This window comes from Micrasema longulum, unplaced genomic scaffold (assembly GCF_059751315.1).
Source record: "Micrasema longulum isolate JH-2025_06_02 unplaced genomic scaffold, ASM5975131v1 h1tg000592l, whole genome shotgun sequence".
NCBI lineage: Eukaryota > Metazoa > Arthropoda > Insecta > Trichoptera > Brachycentridae > Micrasema > Micrasema longulum.
The window spans coordinates 14,374-26,656 of NW_028277788.1; the positions used below are offsets into that span (position 1 = coordinate 14,374).

A 12,283-nucleotide genomic window follows, 5' to 3' on the forward strand; every position below is an offset into this window, starting at 1 on the left:
TACGTAAATAAAACACCAAAGTGCTCTTTTGTCATAAAAAAACATTTTAATTGAAATATACATCTTACGTCCATTTTGTTTTAGTGCAAAGAACAATTTGTAACGCCGGATACATCGCAGGTACAGATGGGTGAAAATATAAAATTAAATTAAATGCACCGCCCTTGCTTCTTATGGGGTACGTACCCGATAACATATTATATTGTATTAAATAGGCACCACGTTAAATTCAGTTGGCACGCTTTACCTGACCCGGGCACACGTCTTTAAAGACCCCAAATAATAATATTTTATATTGTTAAGAAATATAAACCTCTTATCGAAATAAAGTTACGATAAATCTACCCTTTATTGACTGAAATCGAGTGCAAGACTAACTTAAGTGACTACGCAATAAAGTACAATTAAATAACTTTTAATTAAACTTAATGACCGATAAAAAAAATTAAACTGTGTTTGAAATTTATATTCGATGAAAGATAAAGTGGCACGAAAGTGTGAATTTAGTGAAATTAGTAAAATGAATTATGATCCCAAAAAAACGCTGTTAAATGTGAAATTAATTTGTAAAAAAATAATTTGAATGATTTCGTTTTTCTTATCGTTAAATGTTTATTTCATGTAAGTGTAACGATTTCTATAAATATAATTTTTATTTCTGAAAAAATATTTTTTTTAAATCTTAAAATATTATTATGTGTGCTCTAATAAAAACAATTATATTTATTTATTAAAACATTAAAGCTTGTTAGTGAAAATTCTTGATGGAAGTTTATTGTAATTTATTATATAAATAAAAGACGAGTGATACTTGAATCCACAAATTTGGAATATCCTATATTTATTTATTAATTCAAAATTACACTTGTTCACATACTCGTGTACTTATTGAGGCTTTTTAGTCTGTGCCCGTGTTAAGCCATAATAATTAAAAAGAATAAAAAAAAAAAATATATATACTAACTTGTGAAGCAATAGCAGAAAATTCTAGAAAAATTAAGTAAAACTAATAAAGAATAAAACAAAAGATAATAACATTCCAAAGAAGAAAACATAAAAAATAATCAGATATCAATCTCATCTAAGATATCAATATTAGAATATAAATTATTCAAATTTAGTTACATGCATAATTTAAAATATAAAATAATAAAATCATTGAAATTAACAAAAAATGATACAAAAGCACACAAATAAAAACATAAAATTGTATATCTGCATATTTCATTTATAAATTGTCTGACACAAGTTTGAATTTTGATTAAAAAAATTATAAATGTCGTGAATCATTATATTTTTTACTGTCTTAAATATAACAGAATTTTGTGGCAACGCCTTTTTTCTTAATGGGAGTCTGATTTTTACATTTTCTTAGATATTATCATTATGTTAATGTTGACTTTGACAAATTAATTGATAAATTAGTTTTTCCCGATGGAACAATATATTTTTCGGGATAAAAAGTAGCCTGTGTCAATTGCCGGCCCTCTAACCATCGCTATGCAAAAAAACGACGATCTGTTAGTTTCTGGCGACGAAGCATCATTATTATACTTCAATGTTAATCCATTTTCCACTAAGAATTATCCCGAGGAAGTTGGTGTTTTTCGGGATGAAAAGTAACTTGTGACACTCATCAGCTGTCCGGCTATCATTGAGCTAAAAATTGCATCAATCGATCGCTCCGTTGCGCGTGAAAAAAATAATCATTTCCCACTAAGAATGTTTGCGGCAGAGGCCCTATGGCATGGAATGCTCTCCCAGCAGAAGGGCGAAAATGTGCGTGTGAAGTGACGTATTAGAAAAAGAAGCATACTCAGTATGAAGTCAGATGGGAACAACCACAGATAGTATCAGAACTCACCCAGAAACTTCTTCTGAACCATCTCCAGCATAACAGAGTACTTCAACTCGCGGGGCGCCCAGATCAGAGATCCACACTCAAGTCTGCTTCGCACTACCGAGTTATTTTACTATCTTGAATTTAATGAAAAAAATATCGTGTACATTATTGTTTATTTATTTATTCATATTTTTCTCTTACAAACTATGATTAATAATAAAAATAATGTGTCCTCACTGGGGTTACCCGTGCCGAGGATACTTAAAAAAACACTATTTTGAAATGTTTTTACATTAGATAATAAACACAGAAGGCGAACTTAATAAACAGAGATAATTAACAAAATATTCACAGGAATATATGTAAGTACATCTATATTATTTATATTATAAAACGCACAATGAAAATAACAAAAACCTAACATAAGCTATACACTTGTGGAGCGGTTAATTCAATATTGGTTTGGGCGAATGAGACAATCCATTTTACTTCTACCTAGCTCCACTATCCATTTTTTTATAGCCCTTTAAAACATTTTCTCGTTACTAATTGTTTTAATAGATAGTGGAAGTAGGTTATAGATTTTAATTTAATAATACTCAAAATCCCTTTGTCCGAAAGTGGTATTAGTTTGTTTAAGTTGTCTTTGTGTTGAGGATCTTGTGATTATATTATTTGTATGTGATGTATTGTAGGGGTTTTGTCTTTCATTTGGATAAGAGTAGTTTTAGCATTCACATTTTAATATTCACATTTTTGTTTTTAAGAATAATTATTATGCACCCCAACGAGTAATACAAGTAATTTTAGAGTACCTCAAAGTAGAATTGCATTTTTTCAGAGGCGTTTCACGGTATTGGGCCCCAAGTTTTTAACGTGTTGGACCCTGATATAAATACTTCTGTAGGTTGTAACGGTTGCAAGTTGCAACGCGTATAAGAATATACGAAGATGGAGAGAAGGTGGAAAAAAGTGGACATTTTAATATCCTTTAAATCGTTTCTTTGACATAATATTACTAATAGTATTGATTCTAATCGTTTTATTATCATCCGATGAAAAAATACATGTAATAAGAAAGGTTCTGTAAACATGCTAAGCATTTGATCGATCAGAATGAACAATAATGAAAATGCTTAAGTTATCGCAGCCATAAGTCGACGCGTGTGTAATTTCTAAGTCAACGCTTGTGTCGGTTTGTTTTTTGTTTTCCTCGTAAATAAATACAGTTCATTGGCGAAAAATCGGCGCTTACTATAAAAAAAATAATACAATATATTGCATTTGCCAAATAGTAAGGAGTATCTAATACAAAAAAGTGAAAATTAAATTACAATTACTATGGCGACTGCATTTTTTGACATTTGGCTTGCCAACCGCCGCCGCCGGCTAAATGTAATGAATAGCATGATAAATAATAAATAAATGAATAAAAATAGCAGTTTTGGAATATTTACACCGGTGAAATTAAAACATGTGATTGCGCAGCAGGATTATACGTCGCGAAACACAAATATTTTAACATTTAATATTAGGTGTTCACAAATGTTCCATTGTGATCGCGAATACGATAAAAAACCACGGTAAGAAATTGTTATCGCGTCGCTTATTATCACGTCGATAGTTATTTGTGATTGAACTACCTGGCTAAACACAGGACATAAATAAATAATTCACATATAAAATACACGCAGGAATACTTCTGCATACGAGAACACAACACTGACTTATGCCAAGGCGCAACATTGTTTCTCTAGCCGTTGTTGTTGGCAACTATTCACGAATTAAATCGCATTTGTGTACGAAAAAAATACGTTTCAATTTGTTGATATGGTTAACTTGAAATTGTTTTAACGTGTGTTTAGATCAAGAAAGACTTAAAAAAACCGTAGGAAAATTGAGCATGTAAAATCAAAAATAGATATCCTATGTCAAGGATATCTACCGACAAACAAAGATACTTCCTTTCAAGGTAATGCCACTGCATGACATAACCAATACTATTTTAAATATCATCAACTTTTCTGCTCACTCTAATTTAAAATACACATTTGGTCGTGATATTCACAATTACAATACGCGTTACTCGGGGAATCTTCGTGTGTCTATGTTTCGCTCAACAAAGTTCGGCAGTAGGTCCTTGGAAAATATTGGCCATTCCGAATATAATAAACTGCCCAATGAGCTAAATAACGAAAAATTTAATAAAAAATCCAGAAGTGTGGCAATTAAAAAATATTTCTTAAATCTTTTTGATAGTGATAATTATTAATGTAATTTAAATAGATGGTGTTTTATGTTTCTTATACAGTAATGTTTTATTTTATTTTATTTTATTTAGAAAACATACAGTCATACAAAATCAGTATTAAAAACAACAATTTTTTAACATAAAAAGACCAATTAAGTTTTCATAAATTAAAAAGATATAAACATTAAATGTGACAAAAAATAAAAAATAAATAAGAATTTGAAGTGAAAAAAAGATAATTGTTGACATTTGCGTTTTCCATGGAGGTAATAAATTAAAATAAATAAAAATACCGAATGTACACTCCGAGCCATCCACGCACACACATGAACGCACATATAAAACATACACAAACATATACATTACATGCGGCACATATGCATAGCATAAACCACTCAAGATGTACATTCAGCAACTATCCCAAATAATCGACCCCATGAAGAAATTTTCTGTACAAATGCAACGTGCAGTTAAAAATGTCTACATCAATACTGAGTCCGTTATAATTTCTACAGGTGCGTCTAATGAATGAATTCGAGGTATAATTGTTTTTACAAGTTGGTACATAAAAAAGGGAATTTAATCTAGTATAGCGAAGAGGACAACGGAAACCAATATTTTGTAAAAGATACGGCGAATCAACTATGTTATTGAGAATTTTGAAAAGAAAAATTAAATCATATCTAAGGCGCCTTTTTTGTAGTGATTCTATATTAAAATTGATCAAAGATGCGCCGTAATCATTTTCAATGTTACCAAAACGATATTCCAGGCTCCTTATAAATTTCTTTTGAATGTTTTCAATTTGATTAATATATACATTATATTGAGGGGACCATACTAATGAAGCGAATTCGAGTTGACTTCGCACATAAGTATAGTAAAGAAGTTTTAATGTATTTGGTGATGAGAATGGCTTGGAGATTCGTAAGATAAACCCTAGAAGTCTGTACGCCTTATCTACTATTGTATTTATGTGATCTCTAAATAAAAGCTTATCATCCATCAGTACACCCAAATCTCTCGCTTTCATTGAACGATTGACAATTTTCCCAGATAGTTTGTAGTCAAATAGTATACTTTTTTTCTTTCGAGTAAATGACATGACAAGACATTTATCAGAATTCAATAATAACTGATTGTCCTTGCAATAGCAACAGATTCTATCTAAGTCAGCTTGAAGAACTTCGCAATCATTTATTGAAGACACAATTTTAAATACTTTATTGTCATCAGCGTATAGCAAAAAATTTGAGTTTTGAATGCATAAACTTATATCATTGATATAAATAATAAAAAATAAGGGTCCAAGATGCGAACCTTGAGGGACACCTGATGGGATTGGTTTAAATGATGAATTAAATCCCTTGAGTGAGACCGATTGACTGCGGTTACTAATGTAGGAACATATCCAACGATACAGATTCCCCCGTATACCAATGTTCCAAAGCTTGCGAAGTAAGACCGAATTTTCTTTCTATTTCGGATGTATTTATATGTATGATATTATGTATTGTCAAAAATATGTTTTTTTTTTATGTACGGTCGCAAATAAGTTTCTTTAATAACTCTTGGGAGCATAATATGTACTTTTAGTATTATATGTTTTATTAAAAAAAATTAAAAGCACACAGACCCCAACGTCTACCACCGCCAAATTATGGCCGCAATGAACATGAAAAATTTATTCATGAAGAAATTGAATTCTTACAACCAACTTTAAAAAATAAAATGAATTTCCATAAAAAAGATTTTAACCAAAATATTATCAAAGGCATAATAATTTCACGTAGAATAAAAGAAAAATACCATAAAATTTATTTAAATGCTTGTATTTGTTTTAAAAAATAAATATTTAAGATTTTGCTTCGACCACCTTTTTATTCAATCTATTATTATCTTTTTTAAACACATTTTACTTTAATACTTAGGCCCTGTGCCTCGATTATGAACGCTATCTTCATCCGTATATATCGAGACGGTATACTTAACTTCTGTACTATCTGTATCTTACCTCGGTATGTTCTATCTACTTGTCATATCGACATCATATGATCGAAACAAGCCAATGGAATGACCGCAAACAATTAGTCCACGTTCCTTACGTCATTAACATTTAAAATAGTTCTCATTTATATTTTAAATAGCCTTCTGTAATAAAAATGGCTCACTTCAAAGTGATTATAAACTCCAATAAATCCCAATTTAAGGTGATTTCCAAAAAAAATGTTTAAGCAAGCATTTTTTGCTTGAATTGGGAGTTTTGAATATTTTGTTAATTATCTCTGTTTGTTAAGTTAGTCTTTTTTGTTTATTCTCTAATGTAAAAACATTTCAAAAAAGTATATTTTTAAGTGTCCTCGGCACGGGTAACCCCAGCGAGGACACATTATTTTTATTATTAATTATAATTTGTAAAGCTAGGGTTTCCTAGGACAGCGGTGCCCGTATCTTAACGGCCGTAGTGGACGGTGATGCGGTGGGAAGCCGTCGTAACGTCGTCTAGAGAGTGGTTTCATAGGGAAATGGTGTTAAATGGTGTTGATAACACTGTTTTCCTAGGAAACCACACTCTAGTCATAGTTACGAAGGTTGTCCACCGCACCACCGTTCACTACGGCCGTTAAAATACGGGCACCGCTGTCCTAGGAAACCCTAGCTTAAGAGAAAAATATGAATAAATAAATAAATAAAAAACAAGTTTATGTGATTCGAATAAGGAATACACTACTCATGAAACCACAACCCAGTCACGACAGTCCTTCATAAGCAGGATATACTAGCGAAAATATTAGTTCTTTTTCAAAACTGACTATTCCCTAATTTGAACTTTTTCAGGAATCGATATTTTTTATTACAGACTGAAGTAAAAAAGAAAAGAAGTGGATACAATTAAGAAAATATGAGTAATTTTAGTTCCAAAAAAAAAATATTTTTTTTTTGGCGAAAGTTCAATATTCAACATGTTTACTCAAATCTAAACTAAAGTTACGCATTGGCCAACGTGGGCTGTTTGTGGCTGGCAAAGCTGGCACATACGCTGGCGCACGATCCCTCTGATGTCGGTTTTTTATCACACATCAAAGGGCGCTGGCCGAGCGCTGGTCACCGCGGCCACACGTTGGCCCAGCTTTTTGTACGCTACGAACTATCGCAGAGGGTGCGCGCGATTTTGCGTGCGCCATTGACGTCGCACACTGGCCCGACTGAACGACTCGCTAACGTGTGGGTAGCTTAGCGATTTCGTTTGCAATACGCGCGCCAGCGTACTGGCCAGCGTCTAGAGCCGCCTGCATGTGATATGAAACTTGGTTTTCCCTATTTTGGGAATAGTCGAGTTCGGGAAAAGTTCGAAAAAACCCTTTTAATTAAAAAAAAAAAATATAGTTTTTGGATAATTTTAAAAGTGTTAATTTTGTTTCTTTTTGAATATTTTATTTATAATTTTTCGTTTACATTTGGTACAATTTTAATTACATAATATATCACTTTACATAAAAACAAAAAAATCCCACATAGGCAGCCTGTGCGTGGGTTTACTAAAATTAGAATACTTTATGAAATTTATGGTGTAGATGCGTATATAAATATATTTTTAAAACATTTAAGTAAGAGTAAAGAATCTGAAAATAAGAAATAGAAAAGATAAAGAGCAAAAAATATTAAATTTAAGTTGGTAATTAAATTAGGGAAAAATACGAGAGCAAATCAAAAGTTTATCGGAAAGAGAAAACATTCAGTTATATTTTTGACCCAGTTTATAAATGAATTATTAGTAGAAGAATTCAAAGTATTCTTTTTTTTCAAATATGAAATTGATATTTACAGATGCAGAGGTGACGCCTCCCTGACGCCGCCATGTCTACAGGGGCGAAGCGCCCCCTGGAGGAGCCCCTGGGCTCCTCGCGGCTCACCAAGCGGCGCAAGCAGTCCACTCCCGTGCGCATCGCGGGCGGCCCCCACGACCCGGGCCCCCCGGACCAGGGCGGCGCCTTCTGCAACGAGGAGGACCGCAAGGAGTACGACTGCGTCAAGGGCGAGGCCTACCGGGCCTTCGAGGACGAGATAGTCCGAGAGCTGGCAGAGGATCACATAGTCTACGGAGACAAGGAGAACGAGTTCAGCGCGCAGAACAAGGGCCACCTGGACAAGTACAGGGAGCACGCGGAGGACAACGGGCGGGAGTACGACGGCCCGGCCGACTACGCCAGGAAGGGCGACGGCGGCGACAGGCTCAACGCCTACCGCGCCAAGGACAGGGCGGACTGCCAGGCGGGGTGCCGGGACGCGCAGGCCGAGAGGCACGGCAGGCCACACTCCGTGGGGGAGAAGCGGCTCGAGGACAGGACGCCGGACCGCTACAGGCCGCAGTCCGCCAACGAACGACAGTCGCCGAACGGCTCGGACAAGTTCCCGCTGAACCCCAACGGAAGGTATCCCTGCAGGATATGCGGTATCGTTTTTCTGAATCTAGATCTCTTGCGGTCGCATTTTGAGAACGAGCACGCGGAGAGAAACGGGCGGCACGGCATGGAGTGCAAGATGGAGCCGTACGAGTCGGAGGACAACAGTCCCGGAACCAGCGTGGCTGCCACCCCCGGGCTGAACGCCCCCGACCCGCGAATGGAAGCGTGGGGCACGGACTTTCAAGCCAAAATGGCGGACCTTTACAAAAACGCCCTCGGCTTCCCTCACGACCTGCCGAAAGATTCCCTCCCCGCAAACTTCAATCCCCTGTGCCCGCCGTTCCCCCTGTTCGCGGCCGGGGTCCCCCCGCAGAGGCCCATGATGGAACCCATCAGAATCTTCAACCCCGAGGCCTATTGCGAACTGTGCAGCAAGGAGTTCTGCAACAAATACTTCCTGAAAACGCACAAGGCCAACAAACACGGAATTTACGAAAACAACCCCTCGAGCAGCGGGACAGACGGACTCAACATGGATGCCTCTTTCATTCCCGCAGCTTTCGCATCATCAGCTCTGAAATTCAAAAACAACATGATGCTCGCTGACTACGCCAAATCTTATGAAGCCGCCTTATTGGCTAGTCAAAGACAAAAAGCGAAAATTCAGAAGATGATGGAAGAAGCGAGAGAAATGGAAAAGACCAACGCTGAATCCCAATCCGCAGCGTTACATATGCCTCTAAACTCGCGACAGATACCTTTAGACGATATGAGGAGCAGTTCGGACGACAATACCATCCCGGAGAATTTCATTTTCAAAGGAGAAGGCCGTCAGGACCAGGATGAACCGTTCATGACTCCGACTCCTAGAAAACTCTCCCCGGATTCGTCCAAGAAAGCGAGAGATTCGGGCTTTAGCACAGACATGTTGAGAAGGTTAGGTGTCATAAACCCAGAAGCTTTTTGTAAGATTTGTTGCAAGGAATATTGTAACAAGTATTTTCTCAAAACCCACAAAATAAAGCGTCACGGTCTCTTACCATCCCCCACAGACAAATACCTACACAAAGATATTTCCCAACATATGCTGGGAAACTTCGAACAAAGCGAAAGGAAAGATGGGCAAACCAGTCCGCTTAATTTAATTATGAGCGAAGACCAAGATAAGCGACAACAATCTCCCGAAGATTCTCTGACACCCAAACTGGCCAAGGAAGTAAGTTTACCAATTTTGAATAATGTGAGACCGCTGTCTACTCAGTCTATTGATTCTAATTTGACCGAAGGGAAGAGAGAAACTTTATGTGAAGAAGTCACAAAAAATGATCAACCGAAGCAATCTCCCACAACCATATTTATCAGCGAAGATCTACAGAAACTACAAACGATGATATCCCAGTTGAACGATCTGAGTGTCAACAAGATCGTAGAGTGCTATGTGTGCAAAAAGGAATTTGACAATAATTACGTGTTGCAGTTTCACATGATGTCCGATCATGGAATATCTATGCCTGGTTCGATAGAAAACTTTACATTTCCATCGGTTAGTGGCGAAGACACCAGCATTGATGGGTCCCAACAGCAGAAACCTATGTGCACCATCTGCGAGAAAGAATTCTCTTCAGTCCTTCTCCTGAAGAAACACATCGAAGAATTTCATACGCCGAAACTAAATTTTAACGAGCAAAAAGTAAATTTAGAAGGTTTATCACCCGATAAAGATGTGAACCAACAGAGAGAACGAAGAGCTTCCATGTCTTTGACGCCGACCAATAGTTACTGTGAAATTTGTAACAAAGAACTTTGTAATAAATATTTCATGAAGACTCACATGCAGAGAATGCACGGTATTGAGATAGAGAATGGCACACAAATAGGAGGAGTAATATGTGACATCTGTAATAAGGAGCTATGCAGCAAGTATTTCTTGAGGGTACACAAACATAACACCCACGGTATTGTAGAGCCGGGGGCACCTTTACCACAGATGAGGGCTCTCGTGGGAGAGCCTGAAACCTTTAACGTCCCACCTGTTAGCAGTCCACTGAAGCCCCCACCCGAGGCGAGCATACTAAACAATCGTTTCATTGCTCATTTTATAGAGGTTTGCCCATTCTGCAGCAGAAGGTTTAGAACAAGTAAGTGGCTAAAAGCGCATCTCCTCAGTGATCACGGGAAAGCCGGAATCGACAAATGGAAAGAACTGGAAGTGCAGTATAAAGTACAAGCAAAAGCGCAGCAAGCGAAGGCCAACAAGCAACTCATGAACCCGCTGTCCATTCCGGACACGAGCAATATGTCTTCTAACTCACAAAACATGCCTTTGGACCTACAAGACAGACTTCCTTTTTATTCTAAATTAGTAGAGCCAAAACTATTGAATATGTTCAACCTTAACAATCCCGATATAAAGACTTACAATTGCTCGTATTGTCCGTTTTCAACGTCTATACTTTCCTTTTTGTACGTCCACGAGAAATCACACGTTCAGGGGCCAGAGATGGACATTTTGTGTCCTATGTGCCCGGAGTCCTTCAGTAAACCGGAAGCTTTACAGTTCCACATCATCACCGCCCACACTCTTCCCGAGTGGAGGGACCGCCCCGGCCCAGACTCCAGCCCCACATCCACCAGAGAGTGCCAAAGCCGACAAAAGACACCCGAAGCTGCTGAAGAAAAGGAACAGACGACGCGAGGAAATGGACACAGTAAGCTAGAGTTGTTCGAGTGCTACGAGTGCGATTTCAAAACGTGTAATTTTGAAGAGATGGAAACACACCTGAGAAGTCAGCACTATGCGGTGAGAGATGGAGTTGAGGATCCATCGCCCGCAGTTGATGGAGACAACAACATCGACATAGAAAGAAGGAAAAACAAGATGCCGGCCATTTACGCGGTGCCCAGGATGGATGCAGAAGGCGCAGAGCAGACTGCCATCACTATGCAGCCGTTTGTTATAGAGGAGCACGCCCCCTCGGAGAGCGGGGGCAAGTTCGTGCCATCCGTGGTGTTCCTGCCGGTGCGCAGACGGGCCACGGGAGCCATCACGATATCCTTCAACCTAACCCCGGCCTAAGGCGAGGACGAGACGACGTTCTAAACGTCGGAGAACTTCACATTTTGTTACGGAGGCTACAAAAAGCACACAAAAAAATAGTTCCTATTCTTAGCGAGTAAGTTTTATATTTATATGGGAAGGATAAAATAAATATTTGGTTCCGAGAATGGATATCTTAGTGTAAAGTGTTGAAATTCTGCGACATGGGCCATAAACAGATGCTTAATGATCGATGTAATTGAATTGAAATATTGGGTCGGTGATGACCGCTAGTTAAGCGAAGAATGAATGTTTGGTAGCATTTGTATAAATGATACTTTTAAGGGAATTTTTCGCGAGAGCCGGCCGGGGGTCCTCCCTCGGAAGGCCGTACTAAAAAATGGGTAAAATATTACAATTAAAATTTAGATGAATATTTCAGACGGGTCATGGTGCTAACCATTTTATTAGTACGTGAAAAATTTTGATTTTCAAAACCTAAATTAAGAAATAAAATGTTCCTTTTTTTTACTTGTAAGGTAATCAAGTATATTTATTAGTCACTATACGTACTAGGACGTATTCAAATTGTCTGTTCTAGATCTATCATTACTGTACTTAATAATAATTGTATTTTATTTTAGATTTGTGTAAATTGCCTGGATCTGTTGAAGGCGGGAGACGGCTACACCTGTGATTAAATATACATTATTTAACTATTCAACTATTGTGTATAACATATTATG

The 12,283-nt window shown here is 37.2% G+C and overlaps 1 protein-coding gene across 1 annotated transcript; it reads left to right on the top strand.

Annotated features, from left to right (window-relative positions):
- Positions 1-9,092: 9,092 nt before the first annotated feature.
- Positions 9,093-11,639, top strand: LOC148280337 (uncharacterized). Its single transcript, XM_088228535.1, has one exon. It carries the CDS (start codon positions 9,093-9,095, stop codon positions 11,574-11,576), a length of 2,484 nt encoding a protein of 827 aa, XP_088084661.1. The 3' UTR covers positions 11,577-11,639.
- The last annotated feature ends 644 nt before the right edge of the window (positions 11,640-12,283 follow it).